Source organism: Vicia villosa, linkage group LG6 (assembly GCF_029867415.1).
Source record: "Vicia villosa cultivar HV-30 ecotype Madison, WI linkage group LG6, Vvil1.0, whole genome shotgun sequence".
In the NCBI taxonomy this organism is placed as follows: Eukaryota; Viridiplantae; Streptophyta; class Magnoliopsida; order Fabales; family Fabaceae; genus Vicia; species Vicia villosa.
Genome location: NC_081185.1, coordinates 157,917,579 through 157,943,987, shown reverse-complemented (window position 1 = coordinate 157,943,987; position 26,409 = coordinate 157,917,579). Strand labels below are relative to the sequence as shown.

At 32.4% G+C, this 26,409-nt stretch overlaps 2 protein-coding genes across 2 annotated transcripts; one reads left to right on the top strand and one right to left on the bottom strand.

Moving 5' to 3' along the window:
• Positions 1–6,240: 6,240 nt before the first annotated feature.
• Positions 6,241–12,342, top strand: LOC131610770 (CDPK-related kinase 3). The gene is made up of 11 exons (XM_058882813.1): positions 6,241–7,030; positions 9,171–9,301; positions 9,621–9,662; positions 9,778–9,886; positions 10,019–10,097; positions 10,265–10,561; positions 10,880–10,989; positions 11,323–11,430; positions 11,601–11,663; positions 11,765–11,932; positions 12,022–12,342. Exons 1-11 carry the CDS (start codon positions 6,485–6,487, stop codon positions 12,163–12,165), a joined length of 1,797 nt encoding a protein of 598 aa, XP_058738796.1. The 5' UTR covers positions 6,241–6,484; the 3' UTR covers positions 12,166–12,342.
• A 1,269-nt stretch (positions 12,343–13,611) lies between these two features.
• Positions 13,612–14,430, bottom strand: LOC131612947 (auxin-responsive protein SAUR32). Its single transcript, XM_058884685.1, has one exon. The coding sequence runs from the start codon at positions 14,105–14,107 to the stop codon at positions 13,796–13,798; it is 312 nt and encodes a 103-aa protein (XP_058740668.1). The 5' UTR covers positions 14,108–14,430; the 3' UTR covers positions 13,612–13,795.
• Between the last annotated feature and the right edge of the window lie 11,979 nt (positions 14,431–26,409).

The window sequence follows — 26,409 nt, the reverse complement described above, 5'->3', positions numbered from 1 at the left end:
TTAAGTGGAAATTCATAAAGAGGAATCTAAGGACTAGATATGTAAAACAAAGAGAAGGAGGGTGATATTCATTTTCGTAGAAGTTTTGGAGAGAACGTGAAAGAAAAAGGAGGCTAGGGCAAGAAAAGAGAAGAAGAAAAACTGTAAGAATTCGAGAAGAGAATCAATCGAACAAACAACCTAAGGTAAGGGGAGTTATTGTAATTCTTATAACTGACCTAAGGTTTAGATAATTGTAGGTTGAGTTTGTGTTTGGAATTTTGTGATGAATTTGATGTTCACGATGAATAATGATGATTGATGCTTGGAATATTTGTTTATATGAAATATAATAGTGTGACTAAGTGAGAGCTTAAGTGGAAATTCATAAAGAGGAATCTAAGGACTAGATATGTAAAACAAAGAGAAGGAGGGTGATATTCATTTTCGTAGAAGTTTTGGAGAGAACGTGAAAGAAAAAGGAGGCTAGGGCAAGAAAAGAGAAGAAGAAAAACTGTAAGAATTCGAGAAGAGAATCAATCGAACAAACAACCTAAGGTAAGGGGAGTTATTGTAATTCTAATAACTGACCTAAGGTTTAGATAATTGTAGGTTGAGTTTGTGTTTGGAATTTTGTGATGAATTTGATGTTCACGATGAATAATGATGATTGATGCTTGGAATATTTGTTTATATGAAATATAATGTGAGTAATTGCCAAATTGACGAGTATAACATGACCTAGAGTCAAATCCACTATTTTTATGGGTTTGAAGGTCTAGAGTTTTGATGATGAATCTTGGGATTGTGATGGTTGTTTGTAGTTGATGTTGGTAATAATTAATACATGTTAGAACTTGGTTAATATACCTTAAATCACAGGAAAATAATGATTAAAACATGTTTTTGGGAAAAAGTTTGGGACTGGTCTGATGCAGGTCGCACATGGTTTTCTGCATAAATTGCGGACTCCATTTAGCGCGATTGCGAGAAAAAAATAGAAGTCGAGGCAGAATCGAACGCGCTAAGCGTGGGTTACTGGGACAAAAATTATGATTTTTGAAAAATGATTTCATAATATGGAAGCTTATATTTTATTCTAATTTCTGAGAATTTTCCGGAATTTACTGTGCACGTTTAGGTATGTTTAGAAGGCTAAACATCAATAACATGAAACTTATCTATATAATTATATGTATACTCTGCTTGTGTGAATGTTTTATTTTAGATGTGTGTTGAAAAGGAGATTACAAGTATGCTTATGCTTATGGTAATGAGTCATGGTTGTGATGACTTATAACATGATGAGTCCGAAGTAGGTGTTGTGTTGATTAAGATGTTGGTGGTGTTTGTATAACTGAGTTGATTATGCTTTGATATAATATGATGTATGCTTCATATGATGAATTGAAGTCGTTAGGACGAGAATGATCATATGGTGATGATCTCATGATGATTATATGATGATAACTGTACGATGACGATTATGTGACGAAGAATATGTGATGTATTAAATGAAGTGATATTAAGCGTGTCTTAATGTGCATACGTGCTATGTGAAGTATGTGTTGTAATTATGGTTTGTATAATTGCAGGGCCGGCCCTGTGGGTGTGCAAGGAGTGCTACCGCACAAGGCCTCCGATTTTAAAGGGCCTCAAATTCGATAAAATAGACTTAATATAAATAAAATAATAAATATTATATATTTATAACGCCATTTATAATTATGTATTACATCATAGTCGAGCGGTTGCAAGAGTGTTTGGTGCAATAACATTATAACATGGGGTTCGATTCCTCTATGTTATAGCTTTATCTATATTTGATTTTTTTATATGAAAAAAAAAACGCTATATAACCAAACGCTATATGCAAGATAACCAAACGCTATATGTAATTAATTATATGCAAGATAACCAAGTGATATGGGTTGAATTCCTTGTTTTTTCATTTTTTTCACTTGCTATTTAAAAAAAAAACTGTAATCGTTTTTAAATAATGACATGTTTTTGACAAAAATAAATAATGACGTTTTAAATAGAATTATAATTAAATAATTAAACATTTATTATACAACTAATTTATTTATTAGTTTTTCATGATGAAATATTGTATAATATTATTTGTAAATAATATTTTAAAATTTTAGTACATTTTTTTAATTTAAATTATTATTAAATAGATAGTAAATTAATTTATTTCCATGAGTCAAATTTTTACATAATATTTCTATATCACTTTTGTCTCTATATATTTAATTTTATTTACAATTTAAATAAAATATTTTTTTTATTAATTTGTTGTAAGGCCTAATTTTAAACTAGAACGGGACCTCCAAATTGTTTGGGCCGGCCCTGTATAATTGAGATGATGATGATGATATATTTGATGAATAAATGAATGATGATGCCCTTTTGACTAGCCTTGACCGTTGATTTTGTAAAGTTAAGCATCGTGCATTCATAGCATTTGTAGGACTTCGGTACAATGGTGATTTGTAGGACTCTGGTCCAGTGATGTTAGCAGGACCATTGGTCTAGTGACGACCCCCAATCCCATTGTGCGGATTGAGTGCGAAATTATGAAGTACTCTGGTTCCAAGCAGGAATCGTTCCTAAGGTGGGGATCTTTGGAGATAACGATGATTAAATCATCATTGAAGTATTGGTATCACATGCATGAGTCAATGATGCTGCATTGCATTATTTGTGACATTACATGGTTCAATGGTGTTTGGTTAGTTGTGAATTGAATGATGTTTTATTAATTATAAATTGAACGAGGTTTGATTACTTATGCAGTGAATGATGAATCAAATGATAAATATAATTGAATAATGTGATAATGTTGAAAATGGATGATGAGGTGCAGGTGTGAGTAAATACGTGAAGCATGAGGATACACATGTATCTGTATATGTGTGATAGTTGATAACTGTGTGCAACCACTATATTTATTCTTTATGTCTTTTATAATAATTATGAAATACTCACTATTTCTATTTGAATGTTGCCTCTACGTGGGTAACGCGTAGGTAATCAAGAATAGTCCGTTGAAGCTTAGAGGACAGCTTCATGGAGTCTTTTAGCATTTTATTTCGAGTAAATGGAGTCTTGCTCTGATACGTAACATCAGAGTTTAAGATCGATTAATTGTGAATCTCGTGTTCCTTTATCATTAGGAAAATTTGCCTTACTTTCATGACCTTTATCTTTTTTTTCCTTCTGAATTATGAAGTTATAACATATGATATTTGAAATATGTTATAAAGAAGTTTCGAGATTTATTTATTCCGTTGCGAAGTTTGAAAATAGTCTGATTAGAAATGTCAAAGATGTTATTTATGTGTTTTGATGATTTTGCAACCCGTGTTACAGAGCAGGATTAATTGTTATATGATGTTCTATGAGGATGTGACACTCTTATGGTTTATTTGTTTTATTTTTCGTAAAAATACATGCAAAATATATGTTGGTTAGAAGGGTGTTACAATTGTAAGTAACACAATTACTACAACACTTTACATAACAACGCATGAACCCGCGTGATTATATGTATTTCCCAACCTTTGTTAAATAGGTTTTCCGTAGTGGTGAATGAGATCCAAGATGACAATCATGAATGCAGACTTAAATGGTAAGAGATCCAGATTAATAAAATTAAATGTGGATACACCCTAATTAGTAAATTAGTAAATGTGGATCAGGATAATGATGAAAATAATGAAAATTATCAAATGTGGATAATAATTAAGGTTCATAGAATTGATAAGCAAATATTAATAATAATGTTTATTTAATATTCTATCGACAATATTGACATCCAAACCCATACTACAACCTTTTCAATTATGTTTTTCGGAGGGTAAAAGTTTGGACTCCACTCCTTGGTCGTTAAATAATGATCATAAATAAATCAAAGTCCATCCATGGTTGCAACATTATGACCTTCATTGTGAGAGAATATGGTCACATATAATAATCATGGTTCATATCAGTGATACTAATCACACCCTTCTTCACCTGCATCTATTTCAATCTGGTCTGCATAACCTTATATCCCATTCTTCTACCTAGAAGTTTGACAATAACTCTTCTTTTCCAAAGTTTGTGAATTCTCCTATCAAGCTTATATCTTATTGCAAGATAAAGTCGAGTCTATTTTTTTTGGCTTTCGCACCAGTTTCCGACCTACATAATAGATCGACTAATCGACTCGTGCTACGGAGGCACGTGCACTGGCCATGTGTTGTTTCTATCAGAAATCGAACTCGATATTCTCCGAATATCGTCCTTTGCAGAGACTCGTTTGCCACTCGAACCCAAACGTTTGATTAAAGCCGAGTCTATTTATAGAATATCAATATTCTACTAAAATACTTTTTATCAAAAATAAATAATATTGAATATTAATGGTACAAAAATATAAAATAGATGATATCAACACACTTTCTTTTGATTTGAGTGAAGTCACCCTATTATCTTTTCCTTAAATTGATCCTTAAACTTTGTTGTAAATAAACTCTAATAAAACTAATAATTTACAAATTAAAATAAATTCTACATTAAGATATATTTTTTTGTAAAATTTTAAATTGAGAAATAATTTAAACAACAAATTATCGGAATGAACTCACTAAAGATTAGTAAAACAAATTCCAGCTATCTATGACTATACTTTACTAAAACAAGTAAGTAAATTATTTAACATTATTTACTGAAAGATATTTTCTCGTTTTATCTTATTATAAAATAATTGAAAATTAATATAATTTAAATTATTTCTATTTTAGTATTTTGTCGTCATATTTTTGGAAGGTTCGGAACAGGTTATGTTGTGTTTTTATTATTACTGCAACTTCGTCAGCTCTGATTCCATCGCATCATGTTTTTTATTTTTATCCTCTACTACTACCTTCCACTCTACCCACTACTACCCTAAAATCATCTTTTTATTTAATAGCTCTTCATTTTTAACCCATATCTATGACCCACCAAACACATCACAAATCATTTAATTACTTCATTTACAAACAAACCCAACAACCACACCAAAATTAAATTAATAGAAAAATATTATATTAGAGTTTTTCTTTTTAAATTTATAAATTATAATAAAAAAATTTATTAAGATTTTCACGATTATTAATATTGTACTTATCTATACCATGTATTTAAAGTTAAATTTATTTAAGAAAAGGAAATGTACAATGTATATGTAGAATTGCAAATTAGTTTTACAACAAGGTGTAAGAATAATATTGTATTTGGTAATTACTTTAAAAATAATTATGAAAAAAAGTATATATGTAATATGATAACTTTTTATTAGAAGTAGTAAAAATTGTACATTATTAATATTTATTAATCTATTAATTTAAGGTTCTAGATTTAAATTTAGTCGAGAGAAATACTTACAATAAAAAACATTTTTATGCTTAGAAACAACTAATAAAATAAGAGAAAATTTTAAATTTATTTTTTAATTAAAATTATAGGATAATTGTAATAATAAAGAAGAGATATTTTTTTTAATTATAAATAAAATTGTAATTGATTGTTTGGAAGACAATGTGTTTTATCTGTGTCTATTTAAATTTTTTTCAATGGAATACACATTAATGCTAATGTTCATTTTTTAAAAGACGAGCTATTTTTTTTGTCTATTTAAGTCCTTCTCTCGCGCACATAAAATATACTATTTTATTTAAAAAAATTATGAATTAAAGTATTTTTTTATCTAATCATGAGTAAAATAGTAAACATTTTTTTTTTGTTTTTATTACATATAAAATTAATTAAAATTTTTATATTTATTATTTTATAATAACATTTAAAATAAATATATCTTTCATTAGCTGTTGACAATGTAAATTTATATAAAAACTTATGTAAAAAAATAGTCACACTTTTATAAAAAAATAAAAATAGGTTTCAATTACCGTAAAAAAAAAAATAGGTTTCAATTTTCAATACACTAAAATGAAAATCTTACATAAAAATTTCCCATTTTAAAACTCAAGAAAAGTGGTTTTAGAATATATTATTTTCTAAATTACTATTCGGAACAAAACATGGTATGAAATTAATAAAAATGAGAAAGTAATCAACGGCATAGATGACTTTAACCAGCATAGATCAAAGGTCCTCATAGTTTCAGAAACATAGACTGCGATTCTGCGAAGCTGGTTATACTTCTCAGTTCTCAATTCACTCACCCACATGTAGTTTTGTGTTTGTTAGTATTACTTACAACAACACTCAAGTCTCTTCTGCTTTACATTTTACTATTTGTTTTTGTTTTCTTTCTCTTTCTCTCTCTGAGTGTTTCTGTCTCTGTCTTTCTCTTTCTAACTTTCTCTCTCTAACTCCCTCTCTCTCTTACTCTACCTGACTCTAAATTCTCTCCTTTTATCGTTTTCCTTCAGCAGATCTCACTCTTTTCCTGCGGATCGGAGTAATGTCTCCACTCTGATCACCACGCCGTGTAACTAACTCCGTCCCGATGGGTCAGTGTTACGGCAAGACTTCTCCCGGCGCCGGCAACAGTAACGGTAACGATGACGAAAATCACCATGGCAGAGAAAACGCAACCACCATAATTGCTACCACCGAGTATCATCGTTCTCCGGTAACGATTCCGTCTGTGAAGACTACTCCAGCTCGGTCCTCCTCGCACGCTAGTCCGTGGCCTAGTCCCTATCCTCATGGCGTTAACCCGAGTCCTTCGCCAGCTAGGACGTCGACGCCGAGGAGATTTTTCCGGCGGCCGTTTCCGCCGCCTTCTCCGGCGAAGCATATAAGGGAGTCGTTGGCGAAGAGGCTGGGGAAGGGGAAGCCGAAGGAGGGACCGATACCGGAGGAGAGAGGTGTGGAGGTGGATTCGCAGTCGCTTGATAAGAGTTTTGGGTATAGTAAGAATTTTGGTGCTAAGTATGAGTTGGGGAAGGAAGTGGGACGAGGGCATTTTGGTCATACTTGTTCAGCTAGGGCTAAGAAAGGTGATCTTAAAGACCAACCTGTTGCTGTTAAGATCATTTCCAAGTCCAAGGTAATCCATTGCTTCAATTCAGTTTCAATTTCTCTGTTTTTTGATTACTTGATTAGGTTCCTTTGGTTCTCTTTGATTCTCTATTTGTATGTATATTGATTGTATGAAAAGTTTGATTGTGATTACTTTGGATTACTGTGATGGCATTTGGAAAATTCAGGTTGATCTTTGCATAGTTCATTTCAAAGAAATTGTGATATTCTTAGGTTATTGCTATCTGTCATGTAGTTTTGATATGCATCGTTGTTCTTAACGTACTTTGTTTCTACGTGGTAATTGAATTATGTCAACGGATTGTAAAATTGTTTGGCGTCCGTTATGTAATTTCCTGCTACATTGGAGTTCTGATGTTTGTAACAGTTATATCATTAGTATATTCTAAAATTTATTGATTTTGTCGGTTGCTGTCGTTGCGTAAAATATCAAGTGACGGACGTAGAGATTTATGGATCATCCTATAATGAGTGTGCTTCAGAAAATTTGTTTTTTCCCTTCTTCGTCGAAGCATATTTGTTTATGAAAGTCTTGACCGAGTATGTTTTAGCTGCCAGAATACTGCGCAGACTAGGTAAAATCTCTTCCAGTCTCGATTTGCTTGACCTAGTGGCACCATACTAGGTCTGTAGTGGTGCGATTGTTCCAACTCTATTGACAAGTTTCTCCTTTTCTTCGCATTATATTTCTCTCTTTGCATCACACTCACAGCTAATTTGTAACCTGGAGTGTGAAACATATTTTTTGCCGTCACTGGAACATGTTTCCTTATTGGATTTGCAAAAATATCAATTTGGCCTTTTTCACGTGTTTACTAATGTATAGAATGTTTTATTATCAAATGAAACCACAGCTTATTTTTCTGGTTTTTACTTTTATGAAAACACAAAAAAACTGTTTAATGCATAGACTCAAAACAGAGAAATTTTTAAAAGGGATCTGAATTAAAACTTACCACTTTTACATGATGAGAAATCAAAAATGTTTTTTTTTTTATTTTTAATTTTACGTATATGTATTAATGACAGTCAATATTTGCATGCGATTTTGTCATTTGCATATTACTCATCTTCCGAATATCTTCAGTTAATTCCTAGAATCGTTAGGAGAATGTATATTTTGTCGTTTGCATATTACTCTTCCTCCAAAGTTCTTCATTTAATTTCGAGAACCGTTTGGGGAATGTATGTTGTCGTTTGCATATTACTCATCTTCCGAATATCTAGGACCGTTAAAGGAATGTATATTTTGTCGTTTGCATACTACTCATCTTTCAAAGGTCTTCATTTACTTTCTAGAACTGTTAGGGGAATGCATGTTTTGTTGTTTGCATATTACTCATCTTCTGAATATCTAGGATCGTTAAGGGAATGCGTATTTTGTCATTTGCATATAACTAATCTTCCAAAAATCTTCATTTAATTTCTAGAACCGTTAGGGGAAGTATGTTTTGTCGTTTTCATATTAGTCATCTACCGAATATCTTGAGCCTTAGGGGAATGTATATTTTATTACTCAACTTCTGAATATCTTCATTTAATTTCTAGAACCGTTAGCGGAATTTATAATTTTGTCGATTGCATGGTTTCTTTCTATATTGTCCCCCCATGCACAGAGACACAGTGGTTAAGCTCATTTATGCACGTAATGGGTTATAGAATCAATTCCGGAAGGAGTTTCTTTTTTAAATTTCCATGGTTAAAACTTTCCCCGAAAATAGCAAAGTGCCTCTTGCTGGAATCGAACTCGATGTCGCGCGCCTTGTTTCCAAACGGATCATTACCACTGCGACACAACTAACATCAACAACACCGTGGCACATAAATTGTATTATAAATATAGAATTTACGCCATTTGAGCATATACTTACCTTTTTTGTCCCCCTCAAAGAAATTGTTTGCGAATATTGCTTACTGAGTTTGTCCATCTTGTACATTACGAAACATATGTTTGGGAATGTCTTTAATCACATCTGCTATTTTGGCCATAATTTGATTTATGATATACGCAACTGTAATCACTACCATCACTACCATATCTTATAATAATTCAGGAAGGCAGGCTTTGTAAACTAAATTTAATTCTTAATATTTTTGATATGTTACATAAAGTTTTTGCTGGATCTTAAATAAGCTTGATTTGGCAGATGACCACAGCAATAGCAATTGAAGATGTTCGAAGAGAAGTAAAGCTGTTGAAAGCTCTGTCAGGCCATAAGCATCTTGTCAAATTTCACGATGCTTGTGAGGATGCCAATAATGTCTACATAGTTATGGAGTATGTCATTTTATCTTATTTTCCGAATCATCTATAACGAGACTGTGGTGTAGGATTAGCGAACTGAACCGTTGTTATGTTTCCGTTGTACATATTTTTACTAACTAGACATATTGAACTACATACTGGACACTGGTTTTCTTATACCTTTGCGATTTGTTACCAATTCCTCGCTTTTTTTTTGTGCCGCTCGGTAAACATTTTTAAGTTCATACTCTATTTTGATGGAGGATACTTTAGGTGTAGTTATAGTTGAACACGCGTCTTCTAATTGCGGCATCCTCATATAGTGATGTTTATACTTTTATTTTCATATCAGATTGTGTGAAGGTGGGGAGCTTCTTGACCGAATTTTGTCAAGGTTAGTTATTCCTAATATAATTGTGATTTTCAAAGAAGGTTTTCCTTGGAACCTTGTGATTTTTAACTCAATTTACTCGTTTAGTTTGATTGAAAAATGTTATTTTCTCTTCCAGAGGAGGAAGGTATACCGAGGAGGATGCAAAAGTTATTGTTTTGCAGATTCTAAGTGTAGCTGCTTTTTGTCATCTTCAAGGTGTCGTGCATCGTGACCTGAAGCCTGAGGTTTGTGCAGTATATCTTCTTACGTATAACAACCTGTACCATCTAGCTCTCATTTAAATGTTTGTGCTTAATCATATCTGAATAATGATGGACGAAAATTTGATAATTCTTTGTCCGGTTTCGATTTTACAGAATTTTCTCTTCACTTCAAGAAGTGAAGATGCTGATATGAAGCTGATTGATTTTGGTCTGTCTGACTTCATTAGGCCAGGTTATAAATAGAGCGATTCTCATTTTTCATTTCTATGCAAATTAAAATTATCTACTCTTCCTCTAAATAGTTTATTGGAGACTGCTGCTTCTTTTCATTAATACTTAATTACGAGTTTGTGGATATAAATAAACTGAACTTTTTTGTTTGTCCATGCTGATATACAGAGGAGCGGTTGAATGACATTGTCGGGAGTGCATATTATGTTGCACCCGAAGTCCTTCACAGGTCTTACAGTGTGGAAGCAGATATATGGAGTATTGGTGTTATCACCTTCATCTTATTATGCGGAAGTCGTCCATTCTGGGCACGAACAGAATCTGGAATCTTTCGTACGGTTCTCAGAGCTGATCCTAACTTCGATGACTTACCTTGGCCATCTGTGTCTCCAGAGGCCAAGGACTTCGTTAAAAGGCTCCTTAACAAGGACTACCGAAAAAGAATGACAGCCGCTCAAGCTCTAAGTAAGTTTTCCTATTAATTTAGAAGACTAGTAAAGCCAATGTTATATGCCGCTTAATGCTTCTTATTGATAAGCAAAGAATAACATTTTTAATTATTGTTATAATTGTTATAAACTCAATAAATGTACCCATCTTGTTGATAAGTAATATGAAAAACGCGTACTGTCTTTCTGTTAGATGAGTATTTATGTTATGGTAGGTGGATCGATATTACTCTCTAGGTTCTATTAGTAATGGTTATAGTTGTGGTAAGTGGTAAAAGTATCATAGCAAAATTGAATTTTTAAAACTAATTAATGCACACCTGTGTAATTGCAGCTCACCCTTGGTTGAGGGACGAAAGCCATCCTATCCCTTTAGATATACTGATTTATAAGTTGGTGAAATCCTATCTCCACGCGACACCATTCAAACGTGCAGCAGTGAAGGTATTATTTATTTCATTTCCTTGAATAGTATGCTTACACTGATATGAATTGATTTCCTTGAATTACTTACAAAAATGTTCCTACTTATTTTCTCTTGATTTCATTTTTTTATAATATTTTTATCAGAAACAGTGGAAATAAAAGAATCAATTTCACTGTTTTTGTACAATATTTGAAAATCCGAAACAAAATAAAGCGATAGCTTTTATTTAAAAGTGAAGATATAACTGACCCTACCACCATACTGTGTTTATTTCGTGATCGTTAGTTGATGTTGATTTTATTTGTTTACTGCACTAGATTCTTATTCAACTTTTCACTTAATTTATCCAGGCTCTTTCGAAAGCATTGACGGAGGAGCAGCTAGTGTATCTTAGAGCACAATTCAGATTGTTGGAACCAAATAGTAACGGGCATGTCTCCCTCGACAACTTCAAAATGGTTAGTTTCTGCTTCACTGTTAATTTCCTGATCTTGTAATGGTGAACAAAAAGTTAAATTTTTCCGTGTTGTGAGTCAGAAGATTTTTCCGTGTTCATTGCTCCTTGTATTTTTGTGTAACTTTTGACCATTCATCATTATGAAATAGTTTAATATTAAACTTTGTGCAGGCTCTTGCACGCCATGCAACTGAAGCCATGAGGGAATCGAGGGTTCTTGACATCATACATACGGTGAGTCATTACTCTTACATCGTATGCATGGACGTATTTCACTATTGATTTGACCAAAGTCCAAACATATTTATCTCTTGCTTTGTTAATTACTTTTATAGATGGAACCACTTGCCTATAGAAAGATGGATTTCGAAGAATTTTGTGCAGCTGCAACGAGCACATATCAACTGGAGGCACTTGATCGGTGGGAAGATATTGCCTGCACTGCATTTGAGCATTTCGAGAGTGAGGGAAACCGAGTAATATCGATCGAAGAATTAGCAAGAGTAAGCTCTCTAATTTCGCCATCATTTTTCGGTTTGACTAGGGTATACAGTTACACGCATGTTAAATATTATTGTTAACATGGCTGCAGGAGCTAAATCTTGGTCCTTCGGCGTATTCAGTTCTCAGAGATTGGATTCGAAATACTGACGGAAAGCTTAGTTTACTTGGATATACAAAATTTTTGCATGGCGTGACTCTGCGGAGTTCTGTTCCCAGACCTCGTCAATCTTGAGCTATTTATCTAGCACATAAAGATGAGAGAAAAAGATTTATAGGTTCATTTATAGATTTATAAGGATTATTTTTTACTTTGGATTTCTCTTTCGGGTGGTGAAAAGTGGAATGTGTATAAATGAAATGATGTGTTGGCAAATATGAGAAATGTTGAGTAAATTTCATGTTACAATCCCATCCTGGTGCCATGTTTTGCAGATAATGTGCTCCATAGGTTTGATGAGCCCATACATATTTGCATCTTTGTTTTTGCGTTGAAAACCGCCTCAACGCACGACGAAGCCGTGCTTGTTTTTGCGTTGAAAATCACCTAAACGCGACGAAGTTGAAGCTGCAATTTCCAGTTTCCAGCTTCTCACATGGTGTAACTTTGGGACACAGTATCAAACATGACTATTTGGTATCAATATTGTTTTTCATTGCAATTTTTTGAAAATTAAAACTACATGACTTAACTAGGGTGACCCTTTTGAGAGGTTTGCATCTTATAGCACCACATTTTTAAGTAAAAAAAATGAGTTTACAATGAAGTCTATTTAGGTGTTAGTGACACACTAACCATCAATTAACAACCATTAAGCTTTTTAATAGTAGTATTAGTGGAAGGATAAGATTGATTGAGGGTTTTATGATAAAGATGTTGGCAATTAACACGACTCAACATCAACTATTGGTTGTTGAAGTGTCAAGAAGAAGTGCTATGTTAGTTAAGAAGTACTATGTTGGTTAACTAAAGTAATTGACTGCACCATTCTCAAAGACTTGAAATAGTGGGATAGTAGAACATAGTTTCTTCAAGGAATTTTTTGGAAATCTAAATTTTTTGACCAAATTCATAGACACGGAGGATTTGTAATGTCTACAATATGACAAAACACAATCAATCATTCTTGAATTATTTGATTTAAGATTAGACATACAAAATTTAATATGGATTTTGATTATCTTTATAAGATGATCTAGATGAAACTGATTGTATGCTGTCATTTTAGAGTGATTGTAACGTTCATAGACTTAGACGTTAGAGAGATAAATGATTAAGATGAAGCACGTTAGAGAGATAAATAATTCAGATGAAATTTATTGTGTGCAGTAAGTTTAGAGTGATTGCACCGTCCATAGACTTAGGCATTATAGAATTAAATGTAGATTTTGTCCAGATGATCCAGATGGAGAATTGAATGTAGATTTTGATGAACTTGACCAAATTAGATGGAACGAATTATATGTAGTCATTTTAGAGTGATTGTACCGTCCATAGACGTCCAAAGACTATGTAAGTAAATTGAATTGAATGACCCAAAAAGGAAGAAGATTTGTTTGGTCCTACATTTATGTGATTTCCTTCTTTTTCAATTATTTCATTTTTCCAAAATGAGTAGTGCACCAATTAGTCCAATTCCACCAAATGGCAACAAATTCTTCAAAAAAAAAGAAAAAAAAAGAAAAAGAGAAAGCATCTATTTTTACTTTCATTCATTCATTATTAATACAATTTCCTAACAAGTTACAATAGCAACGAGTAATTAACAATTCATCATCATCATCCAACTAACAAAAGAGAAAAGTAACAATTAAGAAGAATTTACATCATCACCACCACCACCTAATCAAAAGTTAATCAAGTCTCAAAATCCAAAGCATCCACCATGATGATTATGATGAAGAGACTTTTCCCTATCAATCAAACCTCTAATATTTCTAAACTCTTCAACATGACAAGGAATCGTTATCGTCCCTTTCTGATCAAAACCATATTCTTCCTCAGCTTCTTTCAAAAGCTGCATGAAAAGTGGATGGTTGAAGTAAATCACCGGCACAACGAATCTCTGTCGATCTTCTTCATCTTGTCCCACTTTGATCGCAAGAAACCCTTTCGGTACACCTTGCTTCTTCCCATGCAGAAGAAACCCTTTCACACTTCTCTCACCGCTCCCCATCTCTGCAACAACAAAAGCAAGAAGAACAAGAAAAAAGAACCAAGTCCTATGTTTGTGTCTGTACTATGTTTTGTGTGTTTTAAGTAGAAAATCTTAGAGGAAAACGAGGTAATAGAGCCAAGGTTTTTGCGGGATTGTGTAAGGTGATATCATGATATTAATAACCGAGACAAAAACAAAAACAAAAGCAAAAACAAAAACATGGGAAAATGTATATGAAACGCGAAGGTTTGTGTGGATATATACGACAACTGTGTTGTGTTGTGTTATGTGTCGACACTGGTTACTTAGATGGATTCTACACCGTTGGATTTTAATCACATTTTCGTGATACTAGAATTGTTTTGTGAATGCACTGTGTATGGTAGTGGGTTGGAATCTGATGCAACATTGACATTTATAATGTCACTTTATTACACCCGTACGATCAAGGACAGATGTAGTAATCACCTTGTTTACTTTCTCTTTCTCTAAATTCTACGCAACTCTTTTTTTTCTTCTTTCTTAAAGAGTACTTATATTAGAGAAAAGGGAATATCCACTAAATGTAAAATATTTTCAAAATTAAATCAAATTGTATATACATACTTAATACTTAATGGAAATTGTATTAGTATAATATCTTTTTATTAATTTATGTTTTAATATTTATATTTATTAGTTTACTTTAATCGAAAATTTTCTATTTCATATATTTCCATTTTCCACCATAATTAGGGGTGTGCAAAAAAACCGGTTATCCATAACCAAATTGATAACCAAATTGTTCCATTTTGTAAAACCCAACCCAAATACTAACATTTGGTTTTAGTGGCCCATTTGTAATAATGTTGGTAAACCGGTACCCATAAATTTAGTTATTGGGTATCCACTTTTGTTTTTCATTGAAGTTTTAAGCTTTCTCAGATTTTTTTGCTGTTGCATATTTTCATAAATATTGACACTGATAACACTTCATTTCAAATAAATCTAATGATAAAGAAGATGTTTAATTATAGTAAAAGAAATAATAGTATAAATATTCACAAAATTGGTATCGCTTTTAAAAATATTCAAATTGTAGTACGGATTGACAATAAATCGTGGAAAAAAAGGACCGTATTTTTCTCGTAATATTTATTATAGTTATTTTCTAAAAACTGATAGATGGTTGGGAGATAAAAAAAAAAGTAAAAGTCAAAATTGTTATTAGTCTTAAAATCTGAGATAACTAGTAAAGAAATTTGTCCAAACAAATTTAAACTTACAGCAAACCAAGCGGTTGAGCTCCATTGGCAAGGAGCCCCGTCCAAGGACGTACTCGGGGAATACCGAGTTCGATTCCCAGGCGGAACAATCTTGCTTGGCCAGTGCGCATGCCTCTCCGCACGAGCCGGATTAGTGGCCCACCTGTGGTGGGTCGACACCGGTGCGAATAGCAAAAAAAAAAAAAATTTAAACTTACAGCAGTAAAGAATGCATATTAATATGTCATTTAAAGTCAAAATTTTATAGAATAAAAAAATGTTAAATTTGGTCAAAATTTTATGGAAATAAACGTTAAATTAAATTATATTTATGCTTTATTATACTCTGTTAAAATTGATTCTTAATACTAAATTGATTTTAAAAATTTTCTATTTATTAAAATAAATTAAATTTGAATTGAATTTAAAACCAATTTAAAACCGGTTTAGGACCGGTTTGGAACCAATTGTATTTCTCAAAGTGGTTCTTGTAACAAATGGTTTGGTTTATAAACCATAACCATACAAGTGGATTGGTTCACAATATGTGGTAACCATGCACAGCCCTAACCATAATCTATTAGTTATTCTATAATACTATCTCCAGGGCTCTCAATTTTTTCGGAAGGTCTGTGTAAATTAATCTTAATTTAATCACGAAAAAATAAATAGAAATTCTATTTAATCATAGTTTAACCAATATAAACATTGCATGAAATCCTATTTAACCATATGTTATTGTGAAAAATTTGAGATTCTGTGCAGTAGCCCATCTTACATGCTCTTAAAGATGACTCTGATTACCTTTATACATTCAATAACTAATGTATCTGGATAATATATAGACTAGTTATTCAATAAATTTAAAAAATAAGCTTTTTCTTATATAAAACAAACTAATTACTTTACCTTATTTTTATATTTATGTTAATAATAGTAAAATTAAATAGAATTTTTTAAAATGGTAATTTGAATCTTTAAAATTAATTCAAAATAAGTCATAGATTGATTTGAATCTGATTTTTTTTTTACAAGTTGTCTAAATTGAATCGAACCGCAAATCGATCAAAATTACATCACAAACACCTTTAGTCCATATACATTTAGCAAATATGCTGATTTAAGAAACTAAATATATTTTTTTAATTTATAAAAATTAATTAATTAATTCATGTAAATACAAAAATTATTTATACTGGTGGAGGATTAATTGTTGTAGTCAGACATACAAAATATCTCCGACGACACTCTTAACACTGGGGATTTTATAGTTTTAGTCGGTCGTAGAAAGCGTTTCTGATACCACCCTTGACAGTGGGGATTGGTTGATGTAGCTAGACGTACAAAGCATCTTCGATAATTAGGGGTGTAATCGTAAAAAGGTCTGAACTGATGATATTTCCATCGATTTGATTTGGCTCAATTTTTAATATTTTTCAAAAATGGAACCGACTCAAACTAACCGATTTGGTTCGGTTTGGTTGATCGGTTTATAATGTTTTTTTTAAAACATTATACTCATCAGTGGGGATGTGTTGATGTGCATAAGGTATATCCTTATGCACATTGCATAAATACTCAAATATTATTTATATTACTCAAAGTATTATATTTATTACTCAAAATAATATACAGATTACTCAAAATAATATAAATATTACTCAGAACAATGAATATATTACTCAAAATAGTTAAAATTCGATATTACTCATAATGATGTAAATATTACTCAGAATAGTGTACTCATTACTTACAATTAATAATTACTCATAATTAATAAATGTGTACAAATAATGCATATATTATTCATGGATTATGATATTATTACTCGTTTCTAACTAAAATGTTACTCGGAACAATTTAAATATTACTCGTACGAGACTTATGCACCGTGCATAAGGATATACCTTATGCACATCAACCTGACCCCTCATCAGTGTATTCTCCACTATCGTTTTTTTGGTATAGTTTATGCTATTATATTTTGAAATAATATATATCATTTAATTTATTTCATACTCTATTTTTTCAAACAAATTACAAGTTGCTCTAAATCCATACGAAACAGTGACATGATTTTTATTGCATCATAAAATAAGTTTACTATCAAATATAAAAATTAACATTTGACATCAGAATGATGGAAAGGGATTTAAAAGTTTAACAAATAGAACAAAACCAAACACACATCAATTAACATGTTTCACATCTCAAACACACATAAAAACTATTTTATAACAAGACTAGAAGATTTTTTTTGAAGAAAATCGAAAAAGGTAAAAGAAAAATGAAAATTAACAAAGAAAACTTGAACACGAAGAATGCGACCATAACATATTAGAATGGCTATAGTGAGAGCAACAATGGTGACAGACAGCGAGAGCAGCAGTTTTGTGATAGCAAGTTTTTTATGACTTATGGTTTCTACTTTCTATGTTTTGGAGTTTGGTTCTAGATGCATGTTTTGCTAAAATGAAGGAATTGTAAACAAAGATGGAGAACGGTTAGACCGATAAAAAATTTGGCCTTAATGATGGGTGGAACAAAATTTTTAGAGCATAATTATTTCCATTGGTTCGGTTCATCGGTTCCTAAAAACTAAAACCAAGAACCGAACCAAACCACATCGATTTTTATGGTTCAGTTCGGGTTTAGAATCTAATTAGAAACAATCGGTTTTATTTCGGTTTGGATTTTTGGTTTAATGTAATTTTTTTGATCCACTTACACACCTACTGACAATACCTCTGACTTTCTTTATGCATGCTTTGTATTGTGGGGAATTGATTGTTGTAGCCCGACATGCAAAGTATCTTCGACATCACCCTTGACTTTCTTTGTATGTGACTTCAATCCTCTTGTTCGTACCCCGAAATCATTGTTATTATTCACAATCATGAATAAACAAATATTTTAGAAAATGCCACATTTCATTTATAATATCTAGTCGTGCTTGTACATAAGGAGAATGATTATACTGTCATAAAATTTAATATAAATGGAAGGAAACATAATCAAACAGTCTAGCTGCCACTTATTCTCTCTATTTGCTTCTTGTTCGCCTAGTCATTTCTTGGGGGACGGATGTCCATCCTGTTTAGCTGACTGGTTATAGAGGTACATTAGTCTCCATGGCCACACCTTCCTCTTGGTCCTTCTAGATCGCTTGATAGATTCTTTTTTCTCCTTTAAGATCAGCATTAATGGTGACCGACTCTCTTTGAAAATTGTGATACTTGAGTTTGTGGAGGACCGTCGATGCTACCGCATTAACATAGTTGCAAAGAGTTTTCCTAGAATGCAACTGTAGAAGCTCTTGCAAGGGACGACAAGGAATTGTCAATTGAATGCTCGAATGTCCTTCCCATCGCCTATTGATATTTCCAGCTCAATATATCTTTTGGGACGGGTGGTTATTCCATTAAATGACTGCAGGCCCGAGCCTTCATATGGAAATAAGCTTCCTCTTTCGAGGTTCATTTTTTAAAACAAATCTAAATACATTATATCGTAAGAGATTCCACTATCGATCAAGATTCAGGAGACGTCAAACTGCTCGATAGTGGTTGTGATCACCAATGGGAAAATTTTGTTAGGGACTCCTCCTATCTTCTCCGAGTCTCAGAACTCCAACATAGGCCGGTCAGGGATATTTGCCAAAATACCTCCATCCCTTTTGTGGACGACCAACATCTCGACTATTTTCCTATTCATGGTTCCTTGGAGGGATGGTTTTCCCGTGGTGCTCCTCCAGTAATAGCAATGATGTACGAGCACTTCCCATCGGCGGCTTCTTTGTTCTTCACACTGGTTCTGACATCTGCAGTATTCAAGAGAGATTTATCTTTAGGTATTCTTCCCTATCACTTTTCCCCTATTTCACGTACTCAATTAGCTGACCCCTTTTGATCATCCCTTCGATGGCATCATTCAGCTGGATACAATCATCATCGTTGTTGTTGCGACCTTTATGAGGTGTCTTCTTGAAGGGGAAGGGGGTCAGAGTATTCCTTTCCAGAATTAGGTGTTGACATAATTGTAGTGTTACATTTGCAAATAAACTTGCCTAAGGCGACAACTTGGGACGACCTTAGGAAAAGATAGCGGCACGAGGCCGCCCAAAAGGAGGTATCGCCTTGCCCTTAAGTTTTCCTCGCCCAAGGAAGGGAAAAACTAGGGATAAGACATATCTTAGGAAAAGAGAAAGTCATAGTCGATACTGACTCACACCCCCTCTTAGAAGTAAGGATTCAACTGTCCACTATTTGATTAAATGGACGGGGGCCCTCCCCAAGAAACCCTAGGTCCCAGAGACCCTTATAAATACCTCATCCCTCAAGGGGAAAAGAGGATTCAAAAGTGATACATACTCATTACTACTCACTTTGTACTAAGAGAGAACTTTGCTCCTAGTAGCCTTTACACTGTCAATCTAACTGCCCGCCTGCAACCTAGCCGTGCCGGTCGTCAACAGGGCTTCTCACCTTACGCGAGCTGGTATCTTAAATAGAATAAAAAACTACCATACAGAGATACTCGCTTTCATGTGCTAGCCCTCACCCATATACGTGTAATATACCTATGAGAGCCTAAACCCGAGCCACACCTTTCACTCTGGCCCTATCATCCCCTTTTTCTCTTAGGAGATGACTGATAGGGACCTGCATCACACAATGAGCACCATTGTTGGAGGTATCTTTGGGAGTGCCACTCGATAATGGTATGCGAGGCACGTGTTCGCCACGAATGTCATATCCTATGGTTTTCCTAAGGGCACCATAGAAACAATTGGGGCCAACATCGTTTTCTATGAAGAAGATGCCCTATGCATTAACCCTCACGATAATGATCCATTGATTATAACTGTCTATCATAACAACTGAGATATCGGGCGTATCTCGATAGACCCGTGTAGCTCAACTGATGTCTTGTTCTGGAATGTCTTCCAAAATTTTCAACTGAATTTGGGCGACGTACAAGGGTTTTAGGCTCCCTAACAGGATTATTGGGGGAATGTATACACATAATAGGTTACGTGACCCATCAAATCATCATTACGCATTACTCATCAGCATGCTGACATTTCTTCATCATTACGCATTGCTCCTCAGCACGCCGACGTTTCGCCATCATTACGTATTGCTCCTCAGCACGCCAATGTTTCACCATTATTATGCAGCGCTCCAACGTTGAGTTTCAGCATGCCCGCATTAGGATACTTTTGGATAACTCGAAAAATGGATATTTAAAGGGTTGTTTGACAACTATTTCAATAGGGACCGATTCTAGAGAGAGAAAAGTGACGTTTAAGGGTGATTTTAGAGCTTTTGGAGGCCATTGAAGCCATTGGAGAGCTTATTCTTCGGTGATTTTTCATGTTATTCGAGTCTACACTTATGGTATTGATTAATTTCAACACGAGTAGCTAAATTCCTCTTAGGTTAGGTTTTATTTAAAGATGAACCTGTTTCTATTTGACTGGGACATATGATCAGATGATGTTAATGTAATTGCTTTAAATCTTTGTTATTATTCAGTTATTGATTACGTTCATTGCTTATTGTTTATTACAACATTCAATTTGATCTTGATAATATTGACTATTGACTTTATAGCTATTTACTTGACATACTTTAACTCTTGAATTCGCTAATTGACTATGGATAATATAATTAGGAATTGTGACTTAGGAACTAACGAGATTTGTTGCCTAGTCTGGCGTTACAATTGGCCAGAGGGATCGAGGAATTGACACTTAGGGTAGTGAGATACATGTTAAGGGATTGTGTGTAGTGCTAGAGTTAATCCGTCATATAACTATGTATTCACTGCATGTCTGTTACTGTGCGTTTCTTCAATAGAATATAAATAGGGGACACTGACAGTAAAACATGACACTTTTCTTCTACTTGTTATAAAATCTTCTTTCTTCTGTTTTCAACAAAAACAGCTTGAAAATTTTCCGTTTACTGTTTTTAATTACATCACACAATGTACCTTATTTTAAGTTTGCAATCCCTGTGGAGATGAATTTATTTTTATTACTTTGATAACAACACTAATACACTTGCTAATAAATTGACCATCAAGTTTTTGTCGGTTGGGAGTACTAGAGAAGTTGGTCTAAGAAAAATAAAAATAAAGAGAAAAATAAGAAGTTAAAAACATGGGATTTTAAAAATATATGATGAGAAAGAAAAGAAAAGAAAAGGAGAAAAAAATAGAAAAATCTCTAGTACCCAATATAAATGAAAGAGTGATATGAAAGGAAAAGATAATGGAGGGACAAAGGGGTACCTAACTACAAGGTTTAAACTGATTATCCAAAAATTTATCCTACCTTTACATAAGCTAATATACAATCTTAAAAGTCCTCAAATGTGTGTGTTTAACTATGATCTAACTGATTTTACAGATGACTTGCTAATCAATTGATTTTTTACTCTTGTATATTGATTGAGTGAACACCTTTGCAATTGAGTGCATAATGGTGAGTAGAGAGATAAGTTGAGTACTGATGCTAGAAGAATTGATCTGAGTTGATTGGCAATTGGATAAGAAGAGTACTAGTGGTTCTTGTCATTTGTTTGAAAATTGTTTAGTTTTCTGGCACAGTAAGAAGCAACATATTGTTTCTCTTTCTACTACTAAGGTTGAATATCTAGCCACCAATATATGTTGTGCACACATCTTATGGTTAGACTAGACGTTGTTGGATTACAATTTAAAACTCGGCCGATTCCAATAAAATGCTATAACACTAGCACTATTTGTCTCACTAAGAATTCCGTGTTACATTCACACACTGAACATATAGAAATCCAACACCATTTTCAAAGAGATTATATTGAAAAGGAGATCATATCTCGTGCTGTTATTTTTGAGTATGTGGATAAAAAAAACGTTATCTGAATAACCTTTATACAAGATTCGTAGAATATCGAAAATCTTAAATTTCTTGTATTATAAATAGATTTAGATCTCTATTTCTTCTTGCTATATTTAAAAAGAGAATCATATTTTAATATTTTAAAAACAATAGTATATATTAAATAAAGACTATCATATATTCAAATAAATATTTTTTAAAATCAACCGTTGGATTGAAACATACTATCATATAGATCATACCTATATAGTTTGATATTAATCCACAATGATTTACTATGTCAAATAATATTAACGTTATATGACAGTTCATTTCGACGTTAATCTTTGGATGTCTTGATGGTATAGTAAATCATTGTAGATTAATCTCAAACTTTATAACTATAATCTGTATGATAGTATGTTTCAATCCAACGGTTGATTTTAAAAAATATTTATTCGAAATGAAATTATGAGCGAGTGTAACTCATGGTGTAATTCTTCGGGTGTAATTTGATCCCTCTTATATATATATATATATATATATATATATATATATATATATATATATATATATATATATATATATATATATATATATATATATATATATATATATATATATATATATATATATATATATATATATATATATATATATATATATATATATATATATATATATATATATATATATATAAGGAAAGATCAAATTACACCTAAAGAGTTACACTCGTTCAACAACTTTATTGCGAATATTTTTTTTTTAAAAAAATTAACCGTTGGATTGAAACATACTATCACAGTGGCGGAGTCAGAAATTTTAGAGAGCCTGAGAAAAAATTTTACACCCTGTTTTTACTAATTTTATACCCTGTTTCTACTAGTTTTGTCCTTGCTTTTATCTAAAAAATTTTCCCTTGATTTTGTCTAAAAAATTTGTCCTTGATTTGATCCAAAAATTTCACACCCTATTTTTACTAATTTTGCTCTTAATGGTATAGTAAATCATTATAGATTAATTTTAAACTTTATAGATATGATCTATATGATATCATATATCAATTCAATGATTGATTTAAAAAGAATTATTCGAAAAGAAGTTATTGAACGAGTATAATTCGTGGTATAACTTTTCAAATGTAATTTGATCTCTCCTCTCTCTCTCTCTCACACACACACACACACACACACACACACACACACACACACACACACACACATATATATATATATATATATATATATATATATATATATATATATATATATATATATATATATATATATATATATATATATATATATATATATATATATATATATATATATATATATATATAATATCCTTATTGCCAAACATTTTCTATTATTATAATTGTTATATATTCTTAATTTTTTATAAGTTATTCTTTTTCTATTATTTTTCAATGTTAATATAAAAGTATAAGGGCCAAAACCAGTAAAAAAATAACACCAGAGCCTAAAATCTCCAAATTAAAAATTTAAAAAGTAAGTAGAAGTTAAAGATAAAATTAAGTCTAATAATAAGATCATTCAAATAGTCGAGCAAAAAGGGAAAAGGAAAATATAGTAGTGGGAATTAGATACAGCCTCGACTTCCATTATCATTTTTGCTTTTAATTTCAATAATTTAGCACCTCACCTGTCAACAATTTAGGATATATAAGTGTACATTTTTGTAAAATGAAAAGCATATTTTTTATTTTAGTCAAAAAAAGAAAAAGAAAAAGCATATGTATATCTAATATGAATCAATGGAATAGAGATATCCTACAAGATATTCTTGTTTAGAAACTTCTTAGGAATCATTTGAAGGAAGGACTAAGGAGGGTACCTTTGACCAATTTGTAAGACTTCTTAGTTAACAGATTCTTAATCAACTAAAATTAGTCACTCGTTATGTTTTTATTCAAAAATGTTAACATCTTTTAATGGATAATATTTACTTGTTAGGTAGGGAGAATACTTTTTGTAGTACTTTCAACTATAATTTTAATTTTAATTTTAATATAGAACTTAGTTGGTGTTCTATTGTGACGGAAAGAGTCTCAAATTATTCTTAAATAAATTATTTTTAATATTTAGATAAGATGATAGAATATATCTTTCAATTTAATTAGAAGTCTAGAGTTCGAATTCAATCCTGAATACACACCACTCTTAAATTTTCTTGAAAGAGAATTTTGACGTATATTGTGATCTTTCTCACTTCAAGTGATTAATTTCAGCAGTTGAGTGCAGATGATACCTGATTTCTACCGAAAATTAATTTTATTATTTGAGATTTTTTTTCTTAAATAGAGGCTATATATTACAAAAGAAGAGATGATACACAAAAATGATATAGGGGATTAGGCCAATACCCTCTCAAAAGGAAAGAAATATAAAAAAAAGGCAATTCAAACCCATTCTTTATAAAATCACTTTGAATAGTCAAAGGAATGAAGTCAAAAAAAGTTAGAGAAGGAGAAATGCGCCTTAAGTTAGCAAAAAAATCCGCACAAGAATTGTCTTCTCTATAAATGTGTGTTTGCAATGATATTTTATAGCGATTCCACCTGTTTCTTAGCTATCAAGGCACCATGACGTCCTTTGAAAAAACTTGAACTATCAAGAGAGAATCACTCTCTATTCAAAGGTTAGACGATGCTCTATCGCTAGCAATTTCTATGACTTTAAAAACTGACTAGATGGTGGCTCTGCAAAAGCAAGGAGGAAGTTTTCTTTTGAGTCTTTAAAGATGCCCCCACAAACACTAGGTTGCAGAGAAAGGGCACCATCACAATTACACTTTAACCAATCTCTAGAAGGAGGTTGCCAAAGAACCTCTTTCACCAAGGGAGCACGAGGGAGGGGGGATAGATGTCCATTTACAAGTATTTGAGGAGATTGAATTCAATCATAGAGGAAGAAAAAGGAACAACGTGTTAGTACCAGTCGTCATGATTTGAGAAGTGATGCTAGAGATAATTGAGTGAAGACGAGGAACCTTGTTTTGATGCATAACTAAGTTTCTAACTTTCTAAATTGAGGAGATGGTGAACATAATGGCTTCCTTGATGATCAAGGAACTTGAGGTGGCCTGCTTTTGTTGCACATGGACCATATATCTTAAGAGGGCGAGAAAATGAATGTAAACTTGCGGAATTTTCCAAGCCAATGCCAAAGCTTAACACCATACGAGTACTAGAAGAAGGTTAAAATGGAGGATTTAGAAACACACTTACAAGTGCTATATTTGGAGACCAAGGTGAAACCTCTAGCTTGAACCATCTCATCAATAGGCATCTCGCAATGCATGAAGCGCCAAACTAGGAAATATTTTGAACGAGAAAGATCCAAATTCCAAATGAAGTTGACATAGTTATGCTTGATAGATGGAGAAGACTTGATAATGTAAGCCTTCTTAATGGTAATACTACTAGAAAAAGAACTAGACCAAATCATTTTTCACTATCGTGAGTAGTAGGCCTTATGTGTAACACATGATGGTTGATGAAAGGAAAAAGATCATGCCATGAGCCATTATGCCAAAAATCAGAGACAACAAAGTTTAGATCAATACCATGAGCATCAAAGGTTAATTTTTTTTTTTGCAGTAGAGGATCTCCACACCAATAATCCTTCCAAAACTTGATATTCTTGCCATTGCCAAGAATCCAAGAAGATTTGGACATCATGAAATTGTACTCTAGCTTTATGCAATGCCAAAGAGTTAAAAAATAGGATGCTTAATTGTACCATGTTTCATAAGAACCCTAGATTTTACAACCTTAGTCAAAGGTCCCTCCTCCTCATTATGTATCAACCAAGATTGAGGTATGTTGCATTATTTAGGATAATAAGATACCTAAATCCTAATCTACCACGAGCCTTAGGTTGACAAAACTTTTTCCAGGAAAATGTAACCATCTTTCTAGAGTTTACATTGTCACACCAAATGAAATTCCAAGTAACTTGTTCAATAGTACTTAGTAAAGACACAGTCCAAGAATAAATTATAATAGAGTGAAAAGTATGCCTTGAATGAAAAAACTGATAAGAAGGGTTTCGTCAGTAATAGAGAGAATTAACCCCTTCCAAGATGTCAACTTGGAAATCAAACTATCTGCTAAGGGTTAAATATATGAAGCTTTAAATATACCTTTAAAGATGGGGACACCAAGGCACTGAATGAGAAGGGAA